Genomic DNA, 16,425 nt, shown 5'->3' with positions numbered 1-16,425 from the left:
GTACGCCCGGGACAAGGCTAGGGAGGGACGTCGGGGAGGAGGGTGAAGCTTCCCCGTCACCTCGGCTCGGGCGGCGGTTCCTGCGCCGGCGGACCCCGCCTCCCGGAGCCGCCCTGCCTGGGCCCTGGCTGCGCGGCCTGGAAGGGACAGGGTGAGCCGGGTGCGCCCCCTGCCGGCCTCCTTGCGCCACTTCCGCCAGGCCCAGGGCAGTCCCGCTGTGCGCCTCGGTTTCCCCAGATGTGAAACCCTTCGGGCGGGGTGGAGGCAGCGGCCGGAGGCCACGGGGTTGGGGCGCGGCGCCGCGTGGGTCCTCGCACCAACGAGGGGCTTCTCGGGACTAGGGGTGCTCAGCCCGGGGCCGCAGCCTTCTTTGCCAGGCCAGCTCAGTTCCGCCCGCCCTCCCTGCAGTGGACGGCTGCATTCACCGGGCCGCCGGCCCCCTGCTTACCGACGAGTGCCGGACCCTGCAGAGCTGTGAGACTGGCAAGGCCAAGATCACCGGCGGCTATCGGCTCCCGGCCAAGTGTGAGTCCCCAACAGGGCGCCCGTGTGTCACTGGGACATCAGGGGTGCGGCCCCCACAGGAGTGCTGGGGACCTACCTCCTCAGGGGGCCCTTCTTAACCTTAAGGGCCAAGACCCGGCCCCCACCCCGCACCCCCCAGGAAGCAGATGGGGGAGACCGTGCGTGGAGGCTGGGGAGGGAGCCGGGGGGCAACGCCTTCGTGCCCACACTCGCGCTCGGGTCTCAGCCGTACCTATACAGATATGGGGAGGGGGCGCTGTGCGCCTGCGGATTCAGGCTCGAGGGGGACCACAGGGGTGGGGGCCTTCGCGGAGGAGGCTCAGCGCTTGGGGGGAAAGGTGTTTCCTGCCCCCTTCTGCCCAGGCCGGCAGGGGAAAGCGAGGGAGCTGAGGGTCGCGTACACCCCGCCGGTCTGACCCCGTCGCCCCCCCGTAGACGTCATCCACACGGTGGGACCCATCGCCTACGGAGAGCCCAGCGCCAGCCAGGCTGCCGAGCTCCGCAGCTGCTACCTGAGCAGCCTGGACCTGCTGCTGGAGCACCGCCTCCGCTCGGCGGTGAGGGGCGGCCCGCGGGGGAGGGCGGGAGGCGGGGCGCAGTGACAATGTTCCAACCCCCTCTCACCCCTCCCCGCCCAGGCGTTCCCCTGCATCTCCACCGGCGTGTTTGGTGAGTCTGGAAGAAGTGCAAGGGCCAGGAGTGGGAGGGGCCGGGGGGGACGGGGAGTGGGCGGGGCCTGGTGCAGGCAGGGGGCGGGGCCAGAGCCCGAGACTCACTCCCGCCATGCCCGCCTCAGGCTACCCCTGTGAGGCGGCGGCCGAGGTCGTGCTGGCAACCCTGCGAGAGTGGCTGGAGCAGCACAAGGACAAGGTGAGTCCTGGGCCCGGGCGAGGGTGGGGTCCGCATCCCGGCCAGAGTGACCAGCCCCCGTCATCGCCCAGGGAGTCAGAGTGCAGAGCGCAGGGCCAGGCCCGCCCTTTCCTTCCCTGTTTCTCCTCCGCGAGGGCGCCTGGCGGTGGCGAGATGGGGGTGATGGCACACAGCCCTGAGCCTCTGTGAAGGGCGTGGGGCCAGGCAGGTGAAAGCCTGCACCGGGGCGGGCAGTCACAGGATCCTGGGTCCAGGCGTGGCGGCCCGGCCCCAGCTGAGCAGCCCCTGGCGCAGGTGGACCGGCTGATCATCTGCGTGTTCCGCGAGAAGGACGAGGATATCTACCGGAGCCGGCTCCCCCACTACTTCCCCGTGGGTACGTGCCCCGCGCCGCCCCACGGCCCGCCCCTGCCCCGGTCCACCCTGGGGGCGGGCTCTCACTGTCCTCTGCCTTCCAGCCTGAGGCTCCCGCAGCCCACCCTGATCGGGACTGGTAAGCAGGGCCTCCTTCCGTGCGGCGGCCCCGGCCCTAGACTAACCCGCTCACTAACCCCCGCTCACCCCCAAGCAGGGCGGGAAACCACGGGGCAGCCTGGGAGGTCGGGGACGCCCACAGACACCTCTGACTCTGCTCTGCCCTCAGACCTGCCTTCGGGACCTCGCTCCCAGCTCTGAGAGGTCGCCAAAGCCTGCAGCCTGGCCTGGGCCCGGCCAGCCCTTCTTTCCCTCCGCGCCCCGCCCGAGGAGCCTAATAAAGATCACGCTGTGGCAGCTCCTACTGTCTGAGCTCTGACTGGGGGAAGGAGGCGGCCCAGGTGTTGGATGGAGCCCCTGGCCAGATGCTTTCGCTGAAAAGGGTTGGCAGGAGCTCTCGGTGAGCCAGGCGGGCGGAGGCACAGGCGGACGGCAGAGGCGGCAGCAGCAGTTCACATTTATTGAGGGCCTGCCCCCAAGGAGCTCACAGCCTGGGGGCTGAGACCCCGAATGTGCAGGGGGCGGGGAAGAAAAGAGGTGAAGGCAAAAAAGGCAGGCAATGCAGAGACACCATAGCCCAAGCAGAGGGGGTGCAAGGCAGGCACAGGCAGGGGGCCTGGGGGCGGATGGGGGAGTGGAGAACCGGCAGCTCTGCCTAGACCTGAGGACTGTGGACCCCACACGTTTGAAGGCTGCCCTCCTCCACCAGGCTGGCACTGCCGGGGCACCCTGTGGGAGGCCCAGCTCCTCCACCTGCCCTGAGCCTGGTCCAGCCTCACAAAGGCCCCTCCACCCAGCGCTCCCGACCATGCAGACCCCTGGTGGAGGGCAGGAAGCTGGGGTCTGGGACCCAGCCGGGACGTGGAGATGGGGCCTGTGAGGGAGCAGATGAAGTGTGGGTGGCCCTGGGACCCTGGGCAAGTCCCCAAGGAACTTCCAGGATCCCATATAAGCCCCTGAGCCAGCTAAGAAGTGAAGGGGGGCCTTAGGGAAGGAAGCAGAACCCAAGGAAGCAGGAGGAGCCTCCAAGAGGCCTGGCCCCTCAAACCTGCTCCTGTTGGGGAAGCTCAGGCGTGGATGGGTGAAAAGCAGAGGGACCCACCTGGGGGGAGGGGGCAGCAGACAGAGCAGCCAGGCGGGCAGCAGAGCAGGGACACGCACACACGGCTCACCACCAGCACCCCCTTTAATAAAACATGGGGGGTCATGTGACAGGAAGAAGGGGGTGAAATAGGACCATTTACAACCACAGAAAAACCTCTGTACATGTCTAGCGCCTGGCAGAGGGGGGCAGCAGGGCAGCAGCGGGCCGGGGCCAGCCCTATTTGTAGAGGATATCGTAGTGTCCAGGCCGGTAGAGAAGGTAGACCTTGGGCTCGGAGCCCTCAGGGAAGATGTGCGGGTTGGTGGTGCCGCCCTCGCCGCGGTCCATGTACTCCACCTGGATGGACACGCTGAGGGCCTGGGCCAGCGCGATGATGTGGATGTGGTCGCTCTCCTTGCACATGGGCTCCACCTCCTGTGGCACAGGTGCGGGTCAGGCCTCGGTCTCCGCACCCCGCCCCAGGCCCTGTGGACCCACTGCACTCCCCAGGCCAAGAGAAAAGGGGAGGGGGATGGCACCTGCTGGCAGAACTCCTTGACAGTCCGCCCACCCTCGATGAAGTGCTCGAAGAACTTGCTCTCGCGCTGCAGGTAGCCTGAGGTGAGCAGCCGCAGGTAGACCACAAGGTAGTCGGAGGTGCTCTGGTCATTGAAGGAGGCCAGCAGGTCAGCGACAGAGGTCTGCTTCTCTACCTGCTCGATCAGGTCCATGAACTGCAGCCACGGAGGGAGAAAGGGCAAGATGAGGGGGAGGAAATGGGTGGTCCTCACCAGGGGAACCCCTCCACCCTGGCCCAGCCCAAGACAAGTGCCAGGGCTCACCGTGTTGTGGAAATCCTCAATTGTGAATTCAGTGAAGCCCTGGGACACCAGGTCCTCCTTGCTCTTGGCAGACACAGCCTTAAACCTGGGGGTGGGAGGGAAAGGCGGGCCCAGCATGGGCTCCTCGACCAGCCCAGACACCAGGGCCCAGACAGCACCGCCCCGCCTGGCAAGGCCAGTGTCCAGCCCATCGCCTGCCCTCAAGTGGAGCTGCACCTCCTACTCGCCCAGGGAGGAGGGAGACACCCACCTGCCTCAGTGCCCAGTGCCCACCCTTCTCACCGCTGCAACTCCTTGCTGTCATCCAGCAGCGCCTCCAAGTGGGAGAATCCGAAAGCTCGATAGAAACAGTTGCCGTCAGGCCTGGTCTTGCGGATGTACGAGTACTTTTTGTGGAGGTCCTGCAGAGACAGCCCCACCCTGACAGGTTAACATCAGGCCAGAACTGGGGCTGGCCCAGGAAATGTCCCCCAGCAAAGGTCACACTACAAAAGATGGCGACTGAGTTCCCAGCAGCCACCTGCCACCCTGGGCCCCTGAAACAGGCTGCTGAACATGGTAATGGGAGCAGCCCACTGCCCAGGGTCCTCCCAAAAAGCAGCAGGAAGCTGGGCACTTAAGGACAAACTAGCTGCATGGGTCACTAAAATGCTGCGGGGCCTGTACAACAACAGGTGAGTGAATCTGTCCTTCACCAATGCGTCTTCTCCAGTCTTTCAGCCCAAGAGAACTTTAGCGCAAGCAAGTCAGGGCCAGGGTGGAGTGCTGGGCTCCACGCCTCTGCCAGGTGGCTGGGGCCCTCTGCACAGCCCACCTCAGCCCCGCTCCCGCCACGCTGAGAATTCCCCCACCTCCAGGCCTTGCCCACAGCCCTCCTGGGGCTAGAAACAGCCTCCCTCCTCTACTTGTTTTTTTGAGACGGAGTTTTGCTCTTGTTGCCCAGGCTGGAGCGCAGTGGCACAATCTTAGCTCACTGCAACCTCCACCTCCCGGGTTCAAACGATTCTCCTGCCTCAGCCTTCCAAGTAGCTGGGATTACAGGTGCCCACCCACCACGCACACTTCACCTGGCAAGCACACTTCACTCCCCTGGCCTGGGGACCCTGCCCATCTTGCTCCCACCCCCAGCTGATGACCTTGTCTTTTTTCCTCAGCCCCCACCAGCACATCTGCCCTTGGCCTCCTCCCACAATCCTCAGAGGATCTGTTCCAGCTGCCACCTAAGCCGCCTCTCCACTCCACACTAGCCCACCCCCACCCTCAGGCTCAAGCACATCATTCCAAGCTGGGTGCCATGGCTCACGCCTATAATCCCAACACTTTGGGAGGCCAAGGTGGGAGGACTGCTTAAGCCCAGGAGTTCGAGACCAGCCTGGGCAACACAGTGAGACCCCCGTCTCTCTCTAAAAAAAAAAATATAAGTGGCTGGGCATGGTGGCTCACACCTGTAATCCCAGCACTTTGGGAGGCCAAGGTGGGTGGATCACCTGAGGTCGGGAGTTCAAGACCAGCCTGACCAACATGGCGAAACTCCATCTCTACTAAAAATACAAAATTAGCTGGGCATGGTGGTGCATGCCCGCAATCCCAGCTACTCGGGAGGCTGAAGCAGGAGAATCGCTTGAAACCGGGAAGCAGAGGTTGCAGTGAGCAGAGATGGCGCCATCGCACTCCAGCCTGGGCGACACAGCAAAACTCCATCTTGAAAAAATAAATAAGTTAGCTGCACATGGTGGTGCATCCTGTGGCGCCAGCTACTCGAGAGGCTGAGGTCGAGGACTGTGTGGACCCAGGAGGTCGAGGCTGCAGTGAGCTGTGATGGCACCACTGCACTCTAGCCTGGGTGACAGAGTGAGACCCTAGCTCAAAAAAAAGAAACATCAACCCAGTAAGTCCCCCGATCATCAATTTTTCCCTCCCTACTGGTTTAGACCCAACAGCGTATACACATTCGGCTACTTCTTTAAAAGGAAGGGAATCCTGGACTTTACCTGGCTACCCTTCAATTTCTCTACTTTCTTTACAGGAAAACTCCTAATGAAGCTGTCCTTGCTGCCTCCACCTCTTTTCTCCCTTGGGAGGCTTTTGCTTTAGCCAAGGTCAGCTGAATGCCCTCAATAAGAGGGGCAAACCCAGCCCCGCACCCCCACTGGCCCCTTAGCAGAACTGAGGCCACTGGCCGTGGCCCTGCCTAGATGTCTCCTTCCCTGGGCTGGCGCCTCCACCCTCTCCTTGTCGTCCTTCTGCCTCCACTCCTTATCTCTCTAAGTTCTGAGGATCAGGGATGCCACCAAACCATACAGCACCCTTCAAGACATGGTGTGTCACGTGCAAGAAAACAGTCACTGAGGCCGGGGTAGTGGCTCACGCCTATAATCCCAGCACTTTGGGAGGCTGAGGCAGGCAGATATCAAGGTCAAGAGATCGAGACCATCCTGGCCAACATGGTGAAACCCCGTCTCTACTCAAAATACAAAAATTAGCTGGGCATGGTGGCACATGCCTGTAGTCCTAGCTACCTGGGAGGCTGAGGCAGGAGAATCACTTGCAAGTGTGGCCTGGTGACAGAGCGAAACTCCGTTCCAAAAAAGAAAAAAGGAAAACAGTCACTGCACACTTAGCCACTGTGCCTGCCATGTGACCACAGGCGTGAGGGCTGTCTCCCGTGTGCCTGCCCCACCCTGCTCAGGCCTGGGACAGCTTCCACTTTTCTTTTTTTCTGGGCTGGAGTGCAGTGGCAAGATCACGGCTCACTGCAGCATCAACTTACCAGGCTCAAGCGATTCTCCCACCTCAGATTTCAGAGTAGCTGGAACTACAGGTGTGCACCACCGCGCCCATTTAATTGTTGTATTTTTTGTAGAGACAGGATTTCGCCATATTGCCCAGGCTGGTCTCGAACTCCTGGGCTCAAGTAATATGCCTGCCACAGCCTCCCAAAGTGCTGCACCCGGCCAGCTTCCTCTTTTAAACTACACTCACTCCCATGGCCAGATACAGTGGCTCACACCTGTAATCCCAGTTTTGGGAGGCCAAGGTGGGAGGATCAAGTTGAAGGCCAGCCTGGGCAACACAACAAGACCTCGTCTCTACAAAAACTTAAATTATACTTGCTCTCTTAACGATGTCAGTCTCAAGCAATTTTTTTTTTTTTTTTTTGAGACAGTTTCGCTCTGTTGTCCAGGCTGGAGTGCAGTAGCGCGATCTCGGTTCACTGCAACCTCCGCCTCCTGGGTTCAAGCAATTCTCCTGCCTCAGCCTCCAGAGTAGCTGGGATTACAGGCATGCGCCACTATACCCGGCTGATTTTTTTGTATTTTTAGTAGAGACGGGGTTTCACCATGTTGGCCAGGCTGGTTTTGAACTCCTGACCTCACTCCCTAGCCAAAGTCTTCTCAAGGATTTAAATAGCCCCACAGGCCGGGCGCGGTGGCTCAAGCCTGTAATCCCAGCACTTTGGGAGGCCGAGACGGGCGGATCACGAGGTCAGGAGATCGAGACCATCCTGGCTAACACGGTGAAACCCCGTCTCTACTAAAAAATACAAAAAACTAGCCGGGCGAGGTGGCGGGCGCCTGTAGTCCCAGCTACTCGGGAGGCTGAGGCAGGAGAATGGCGGGAACCCGGGAGGTGGAGCTTGCAGTGAGCTGAGATCCGGCCACAGCACTCCAGCCTGGGTGACAGAGCAAGACTCCGTCTCAAAAAATAAAATAAAATAAAATAAAATAAAATAAAATAAATAGCCCCACATGTGAATCTCAACTCGCAACTCCAATTGCGATCCTCATAATTACCAGCCTCAGCACACCTCTTCTGAACTGTCCAACAGGTATTTCCACTGAGTGCAGCTGAGATCAACCTCTGAACAACTGCTCCTCCCCAAGGCTGCTCCACCTCAGTCACCCACAGCACCCAAAGTCTTGTAGTCACTGCGGACTCCATCACCATATCCATTCCTTCAATGTCTGGTATCCAACTGCTTCCCACTCTTCACCTCCACCACCCGCTGCCCACTTCCAGCAGATTTTACTGCACAAGCCTCCTAGCAGTGTCCCTGCCTCCACCTCACCCTCTGAAGTCTATTCTCACCCCAGCATGAGAATGGCCAGGGTCGGCTTAGCGTGATGGCTCAGGCCTGTAATCCCAGCACTTTGGGAGGCCAAAGTGGGTGGATCATTTGAGGTCAGGAGTTCAAGACCAGCCTAGCCAATATGGTGAAACCCCGCCTCTACTAAAAATACAAAAATTAGCCGGGCATGGTGGTAGGCATCTGTAATCCCAACTACTCAGGAGGCTGAGGCAGGAGAATCGCTTGAACCCGGGAGGTGGAGATTGCATTGAGCCGAGATGGTGCCATTGCACTCCAACCTGGGTGACAGGGCAACACTCTGTCTCAAAAAAACAAAGTGACCAGAGTCACCTGCTAGATGCACCCCATCTCCCTCAGAGTCCTTTCTCTTGCCACAACACCCCCTCGCCGCCCTGCTCAGTTCCCCAGCCCCAACCCCTCGTTCTGCACCAGCCACACTGGCCTCCATGCTGGTCTCAAACCATCCAGGTGCCCTCTTGCCTCGGGCCTAGGCGGGCACTGCTCTCGGACACCTGGGACTCGCTCCCCGGCCTTTTTCTGTTCATTACTCAAATACCACCTCATCAGCAAGGCCTTCACCAAGCCCTGTTTAAAATGGCAAATGCTCCCACTCCCAATCCCCCTTTTTTTTTTTTGAGGAGTTTTGCTCTGTTCACTTTAGACTGGAGTGCAGTGGTAAAATCTCGGCTCATTGCAACCTCTACCTCCCAGGTTCAAGGGATTCTCCTGCCTCAGCCTAAGCAGCTGGGATTACAGGAATGCACCACCACACCTGGCTAATTTTGTAATTTTAGTAGAGACGAGGTTTCACCATGTTGGTCAGGCTGGTCTTGAACTCCTGACCTCAGGTGATCCACCTGCCTCAGCCTCCCAGAGTGCTGGGATTACTTTATTTTTCTCCATAGCACTCACCGCCTTCTGATACCCCACATGTCCTAGAGCCCTCTTTGGCTTATCATGTCTTTCCACCCTGAACTGTAAGCTTTGTGAGGGCAGGACTTTTTCGGTTTAGTCATCGCTCTATCTTCAGTACTTAAAACAGCACGTGGACCACAGTCCGTGCTCAATACATGTTAAATGAGTAGCACACCAGGACCACAAAGAGCCCAAATCATCGCTGCTACTGTAACAGCCACCATGGCCATTCTGAGCACACGCTCTGTGCCAGGCACTTGGCACAGGGCGAATAAACATCCTAATTGATCCTCACAAGAGCCCATTTATAGAGAGGGAGCTCTCTGTAACCAGGCCTACTTGGGCTCTGCTGCCACAGCTGTCTCTGCCCAGGGAGAAAAGGTGGGCTCAGGCACAGCACAGAATGCGGGTGCTGGAGGACAGAGAGAGGCCTCTTAGACAGCATGCTCTGGACATCCAAATGTTTGATGACTCTGTGGGAAGAACCTGGGGCCCAGCCTGTCCACTTTACCAGGGTGGTCTAGCACAACCGGCAGGCCTTGGCATGGGTGTCCCACTGGAGGACAGTGACATAAGAGGAATGAATGAATGAAGCTCACCCCCTGTATGGGGAAAGGAGGGGATTTGCAACCCACTGCTTACAACCCGTGGTAACATCTCCTTCAACCCTCACACTTGCCCGGTGAGGAAGATAATGTCCCTGCCCAGAGAGAAGAGAACAGGGGATCCAAGAGCTTCAGGGTGTTGCCCGAGATCACACAGCTCAAAGTGGTGAGGCCAGGACTGGAACCCAGGCCCATGGGCTCCAAAGCCAGTGCCTTCATCTCTCCACAGGCACCCTGAGGAAATCCAGTTCCCTAAGGAGGGGGTCTCAGTAGATCACAGAGCACAGACCTCACACAGCTGGATCTGGCCTGCAAGTGTGTTTGGCCCACACATTTAAAATTTGAATTAGCTGCCAACTGTTAGATGTCAGGAGCTGTGGTTACCTCTGGCTTCTCTAGGAAAAACAGATCTGGAGACAATGGTGTTACAGGTATGGACACTCCCATTTCCCCCAGGGGCCTCTGCTCTCTATTGTCTGGCTGATACTGAGCTGTGCTGCCCTCCTTGTTCACCACCTGACTTCCTGGCCACCTTCAATCACCTGGGTTACCTACCTGGCCACGGAGGCCTCCCCTACAGGTAGAGGATTCTAAGCATCTGTGATCTTTCACGGAAGAGAAACACTTACTAAACACCTACATTGAGCATACCACATACTATTTCCACACACCCATTGTCACATTTCTTTTTTTTTTTTTTTTTTTTAAAGAGACAAGTCTCACTGTCACCCAGGCTGGAGTGCAGTGGTACAATCGTGGCTCAACTTCCTGGGCTCAAGTGATCCTCCAACCTCAGCCTCTTGAGTAGCTGGGACTACAGGCATGTGCTACCATGCCCAGTAATTTTTTGATTTGGAGAGACAAGGTCTCACTATGTTGCCTGGGCTGGTCTTGAACTCCTAGGTTCAAGCGATCCTCTGGCCTCAGCCTCTCAAAGTGCTAGGATTCCAGACTCAAGCCACCATGCCTGGCCCCACTTCACATGTCAACCTCCCAGCTCACAGACCTGGAAAGTGGGTGGTGAAGTTTGCCTCCGTTTGAATGATGCAGCAGGGCCCTTCTGGGAAATCTGTGGCCCCCTGGCCCCACTGCTGCCTGCCTCTCCACAAAGATCCAGGAGGCAGGCTATGGGAAACAGCCTTCCGGCAACCATTCTGCCCCCCTGAGCACCAGCCTGTTCAGCCCCCGTATAGGCACCGAGATCATCAGCTTCTGCCCAGCCTGCACCTCCGGCAATCTCACAATCACCCTACGGGAAGATGCTTTTTTTTTTTTTTTTTTTTTTTGAGATGGAGTCTTACTCTGTCACTCAGGCTGAAGTACAGTATGGGATCTCTGCTCACTGCAACCTCCGCCTCCCAGGTGCAAGCAATTCTCCTGCCTCAGTCTTTCCAATAGCTGGAACTATAGGCGCTCACCACCACTCCCAGGCTAATTTTTGTATTTTTAGTACAGATGGGGTTTTGCCATGTTGACCAGGCTGGTCTCGAACTCCTGACCTCAGGTGATCTGCCCACCTCAACCTCCCAAAGTGCTGGGATTACAGGCATGAGTCACCGTACCCAGCCAGAAGATGCTTTTATTGTCCCTGTTTTATAGATGAGAACACCCATTTTAGAGACACTAAAGGACGTGCCAAGGATACAGCTGTTGAGTAGCAGAGTCTAGATTTGAATCAATGTCTTTTTTTTGTTTGTTTTTTTGAGACAGTCTTCTTCTGTTGCCCAGGCTGGAGTGCAGTGCTGCAATCTTGGCTCACTGCAACCTCCGCCAACCAGGTTCAAGCAATTCTCTGCCTCAGCCTCGCGAGTAGCTGGGATTACAGGCACCCACCACCACGCCTGGCTAATTTTTGTATTTTTAGTAGAGATGGGGTTTCACCATATCGGCCAGGCTGGTCTCGAACTCCTGACCTCAGGGGATCCGCCCACCTCAGCCTCCCAAAGCGCTGGGATTACAGACATGAGCCACCGTGCCCAGCCCCCCCTTTTTTTTTTTCCTGAGATGAAGTTTTGCTCTTGTCACCCAGGTTGTAGTGCAATGGTGCAATCTTGGCTCCCTATAACCTCCGCCTCCAAGGTTCAAGCAATTCTCCTGCCTCAGCCTAGGAGTAGCTGGGATTACAGGCGCCTGCCACCACGCCCAGCTAATTTTTGTATTTCTAGTAGAGATGGGGTTTCACCACGTCGGCCAGGCTGGTCTCCAACTCCTGACCTCAGAGGATCCGGCCACCTCGGCCTCCTCAAGCACTGGGATTACAGGTGTGAGCCACCGTGCCCGGTCCCCCCTTTTTTTTTTTTTTCCCTGAGATGAAGTTTTGCTCTTGTTGCCCAGGCTGGAGTGCAATGGTGCGATCTTGGCTCCCTGTAACTTCCACCTACTGGGTTCAAGCATTGAATCAATGTGTTTTTGAGGTCCCAGCCTGCGCACTTCAAGAACCAGCAAGGCCGGGTGCGGTGGCTCACACCTGTAATCCCACCACTTTGGGAGGCCGGGGCGGGCGGATCACAAGGTCAGGAGATCGAGACTATCCTGGTTAACATGGTGAAACCCCGTCTCTACTAAAAAATACAAAAAATTAGCTGGGCGTGGTGGAGGGCGCCTGTAGTCCCATCTACTCAGGAGGCTGAGGCAGGAGAATGGCATGAACCCTGGAGACAGAGCTTGCAGTGAGCTGAGATCATGCCACTGCATTCCAGCCTGGGCGACAGAGCAAGACCCGTCTCAAAAAAAAAAAAAAAAAAAAGAACCAGTAACGAGAGGTGTCCTCCAACACCCCATTCCCTCAGGTGACAGACCCAGCAGGAAGCAAGTCTGAAGCAGGCACCCTCCTGCCCCATCCCCAGGGTGCTTCCCACCCACTCTGGCCAGGCTCCCACCTTGATCTTCTGTTGATAGATGTTGTCATCTTCAGCATACTCCTTGTATAGGACCGAGAGCTCCAGCCGCTCTGACACCAGAGGGTTCTGCACAGCAATCTGGAGGAGGCAGGGATCCGTCATGTCCCAGCAGGGAGATGGGAGATGGAGTGACCCATGCCTAACAGTCAGAATAACTACAAAAGGGCTGGGCTGGTCACCCAGTGACACAGCAACCCCCAGAAAAGCACCAGTACCTAGCATAGCCTAGGGAGGAGGGAGCTTCCAAAGTAGAGACAGACAACAGGCCTCAAGCCCAGCCTATGCATTTCCACAATGGGGCTGCTGGCCACTGCCTCCCTTGCCCACTGCAGTCCCTCACCTCTTGCTGAATTCGGTCCTGCTGAGCCATGATGGCTTCATCATAGGCCAGACAGTTAACACCTGGGAAAAGGAAAAAAGCCAAAGATTACAGGAGGTCCTGGCCGTCTCCACTGCAGGCAGCTGGGCCAGGGACAACAGCAGCCCAGGCGCAGGACGACAGGCTTAGAATCTGGAAACAGGTGTGTTACATTCTGCTCCACCTCCACTGTGTCATCTTGGCAAAGTCCCTTCCCCTTCTGGGCTTTCATTTCCTCATCTTTAAAATGAAGGGGCAGAGGTGCACTGTGGTACCCCTAACGTGCACTCTTCCAGCTCTGACACCCCCTTCCTCCCGTTAACATCACTTCCCAGCAGCCTAGGAATGTTCTGGGGCCAGGCGTGGTCTCTTGCAGAAAGTAGGATGAGGAGGCAGAGTCCTGGGCTGGAGGAGAGCTTCCTGTGAGCCTGCACTTTACTCCATCACCGCCTTCATCCTCTTGCGGTGGTGGATATTGTTAATGGTGCCCATTTTACAATTAACAGAATAAATGCAGAGAGGTGAAGCAATCTGCCCAAGGTCACAACTAGCAAAGACCTGTGGTCAAACCCAGGTTTGTCTAATTCCAGGCTGAGCTCTTCAGCACAATACCTATCCTTGGCTACCACATGGCTGAGACCTTTCCTCAACTGTAAAATGGGGCGAGTACCCCCGCCTTTCTTAGAGGCATACCAGTACATGCTCTAGGATTATCAGTCAGCTGGGCAGCTCCACCCTGTCGACCCCACTGTGAGCAGCTATCGGTGAGTAGCCAGGACACCTGAATTTGAGTCCTGGCTCTCTCTCAATGTCATCGTGAACAAGTCCCTTCCGGGACCTAGTTTTCCCACTTCTCATTCCCACAAGTGTTCGGTGAGAGTGAGGTGTGTGTGCTGAATGACTTTTAAGGTCAACCCTTTTGGGGCTCGCCATCCCAAATTCTTGGCTGGGCGTCGACCTCCCCTTTTCGTACTGCTTTGCAAAAGAGCTGTCCCTGCCACCCAATGACCTACGCGGTCCCCAGGGCCCAACTCACAGGCGGGAAAAGACAGTGGGACCATTTTTGAAAGGCCCATCTCCTCAGGAGACTAACAATGCCTAGGCAGGTGGAAAGGGGCTGCAAGGCCAGAAGAGGCGGCTCTACCAGAAAAAGTCGCAGGCCTCAGGGACAGATCCCGCAGCCCCTCACATCCCAGGGCCGCCTGCGACATCCCGAACGGCCCGCCCGGACGTTTGTGCTCTGTAGCCCAGCAAAACTTGAGGCCCTCAAGGCGCGGGTCGCCGCTGGAGCAGGTCGGGGGGCTCGGCCCTGGCCTAGGCCTCAGCCTGACTGCGAGGACCGGGGCGGGAGGGCTCGGGGCCCCTGGAGCCGGGAGCCCAGGGGCCGGGCAGAGGGCGGGGCGGCCCAGGCCCCGCCCCGGGCGCGCACGATGGAGAAGGGCCGCCGGCCTTGGCCCGCCTCGCCCGTCCTCCCTCCCGGCCGGGGGTCCCTGCGGTAGCTCCTTCCATTGTGAGGGGGAGGGGAGGCAGCGGAGGTGGAGGAAGGGACCCCCCGCGCACCTCGACCCCAGGGCCGGCGGCCCTGCCTCCCCTCCCTCCTCGGGAGCAGCTGGCCCGGCATCGCCCCCACTAGCCTGGGCTGGACATCCCTCCTTGGAGCTGTACCTTCGGAGTCGCTGCCCAGCGGCTCCTGCTTCTGCTGCTGAGGTTCCTCCGCCGCCATCTTTAAACAGCGCCGCACTGCCGACCGCTTCCGGGTTGCCAATTGCCCTCCTCCCGGAAGTGAGCCCCTCCTCGTGGCCCCGCCTTGGCAACGGCCCTAGCAACGGGATCCCCTTAGGCGTTGTCAAGGAATCGGCTTCCACTCCCGTGGCAGGTGCTAGCACGCCAGGCCCACCGACCTGAGACCTGTAGGAGAGGCCGGCCGCCCCGGGTCCGCATCTCCACCCCACACAGTGGTTTGGCTCCATCTTCCCAGCCTCCCAAAGTTCCCGGTGGTGATTGCAGAGCCTCCTAGAGCCAATTCCGTTTTCTTTTCCCTGGAGTTTGAAACGCGGATCGTGTTATTGAGAGAAGTAGGAAGGTGAAATTAAAATCACCAATGGCAGCATTCCTGCTGCGGGCTTCGGCACGCACTGCATGCGACCACTGCTGCAGTGCGGAGCAGCATCTGGCCCAGGAGACAGGAAGTCGGCCAACGCCAGGGCGCCCGCGGAGCCCCACATCAGTGGCCCCGCGGAGCCTGGGTTCTCTGCCGGCTTTGGTGAGCTGCTTCCGGCAGGGAGACGGCGTCCCTTGGTGTCAAGGCCAAAGCCTCAGCACCTAACTTTGGGCTGTGTGTCCTTCTGGTTGTGACAAAGCAGGGCCTTTAAAAAAAAAAAAGAAAGAAAGAAGGAAGAAAAGAAAGGGTCTCACTATGTTGCATAGGGTAGTCTCGAACTCCTGGGCACAAGTGATCTTCGGGCCCTGCCTGAAGAGTAGCTGAGATTCCAGCCACGAGCCACCACTAAAGCAGGGTTTTTATAAAAGCAAAGACTTCACAAAAGAGAAAAATAATGGTTGCCAAGAGTCAAGCAGAGGTGCTGGAGAGAAGTGGATGTGGCTGTGAAAGGGAAAGTCTGGATTCTTGCGAAGGTGGAAATGCGCAATACCCTGACTGTGTCAGTAGTCTGGTGTAGGCTTTACTACATTTTTGCAAGATGTTAGTGGGGGCAGGGGAGACTGAGTAAAGGATACATGGAATCTTTATAATTTATTTAAGTTCCCTGTGAATTATCTAAAAATTACGTTTAATTTTTTTTTGTTTGTTTGGGTTTTTTTTTTAGAGAGTCTTGCTGTCGCCCAGGCTTTAGCGCAGTGGCGCGATCTCGGCTCACTGCAACCTCCACCTCCCAAGTTCAAGCAGTTCTCCTGCCTCAGCCTCTCGGGTAGCTGGGACCCACGCCCGGCTAATTTTTTGAATTTTTAGTAGAAACAGGGTTTCACCATGTTGGCCAGGCTGGTCTCAATCTCCTGACCTCGCAATCCGCCCACCTTGGTCTCCCAAAGTTTTGGGATTACAGGCATGAGCCACCACGCCCAGCCACATTTAATTTCTCAAATGGCAAAGATGGCTGGGTCTGGTGGGTTATGCCTGTAATCCCAGCATTTTGGGAGGCCAAGTTGGGAGAATTGCTTGAGCCCAGGAGTTGGAGACCAGCCTGGGCAACACAGGGAGACCCACCCCTGCATCTCTACAAAAAATTAAAAAAAAAAAAAAAAATTGGCCAGGTCTTTTTATGACCATCATCCTTTAGCACTTAAGGAGGCTGCCTCAGTCCATCCCAAACAGCCTCATCGGGTCCTGCAAGGACAGGAGTGGAGTATGACCAAACGGTTTCATTAGTTGGCGCCAGTCCTGGAGTGGATGCAGTTGGTACCTGGGTTCACCAAACTCAGCCCACCCTGACCTTCTCACAGCAAGGTTTCTCACACAAGCAAGATGTAAAATGCCACATCTTACACATTACACAGCAACATCACACATTACTATTTATTGGGTCATTAGATCTTTGGGGTTGCTTCCAAACTCAAGAAAACAAAAGGTCCCTCCATGTGGACCCCATGGCTATCAAACCGTTCATTCCTTTTCCCTTTTCCCTTTTTGAACCATGAAATCCATAACCGCCAGTCAGACCCGCAACCAGCAGGAGAGAAATGGTACCAAATGAAGGGCAAATATTTTGATAACAAAGATATTTATTTCTATTTGGCTTTTTAAAA

General features: G+C 57.1%; 2 protein-coding genes across 4 annotated transcripts in view; one reads left to right on the top strand and one right to left on the bottom strand.

Moving 5' to 3' along the window:
- The window catches only part of MACROD1 (mono-ADP ribosylhydrolase 1), a 169,104-nt gene extending 166,934 nt beyond the window's left edge, over positions 1-2,170 (top strand). For 2 of the 3 annotated variants that reach the window (XM_017948305.3, XM_017948303.2), the window contains 6 exons: positions 409-525; positions 961-1,082; positions 1,164-1,194; positions 1,322-1,395; positions 1,690-1,771; positions 2,039-2,170. In XM_017948305.3, coding sequence (XP_017803794.1) covers positions 409-525; positions 961-1,082; positions 1,164-1,194; positions 1,322-1,395; positions 1,690-1,771; positions 2,039-2,070 — 458 coding nt within the window. In that variant the 3' untranslated portion in view covers positions 2,071-2,170. Of the gene's footprint in view, positions 1-408; positions 526-960; positions 1,083-1,163; positions 1,195-1,321; positions 1,396-1,689; positions 1,772-1,853; positions 1,889-2,038 lie in introns of all 3 variants that reach the window. The other variant, XM_017948304.2, reaches the window with a different exon arrangement.
- A 139-nt stretch (positions 2,171-2,309) lies between these two features.
- Positions 2,310-15,044, bottom strand: OTUB1 (OTU deubiquitinase, ubiquitin aldehyde binding 1). Its single transcript, XM_003909635.5, has 7 exons — positions 14,329-15,044; positions 12,646-12,707; positions 12,285-12,383; positions 4,078-4,196; positions 3,796-3,880; positions 3,493-3,687; positions 2,310-3,388 (listed from the first exon to the last, which is right to left on the bottom strand). The coding sequence occupies exons 1-7, from the start codon at positions 14,384-14,386 to the stop codon at positions 3,191-3,193; spliced, it is 816 nt and encodes a 271-aa protein (XP_003909684.1). The 5' UTR covers positions 14,387-15,044; the 3' UTR covers positions 2,310-3,190.
- Positions 15,045-16,425: the final 1,381 nt, after the last annotated feature.

The sequence above is a fragment of the Papio anubis genome, chromosome 12 (genome assembly GCF_008728515.1).
Source record: "Papio anubis isolate 15944 chromosome 12, Panubis1.0, whole genome shotgun sequence".
Classification (NCBI taxonomy): domain Eukaryota; kingdom Metazoa; phylum Chordata; class Mammalia; order Primates; family Cercopithecidae; genus Papio; species Papio anubis.
Note: the sequence above shows the minus strand (reverse complement) of the source record. Positions and strands in the feature narration are given on the sequence as shown.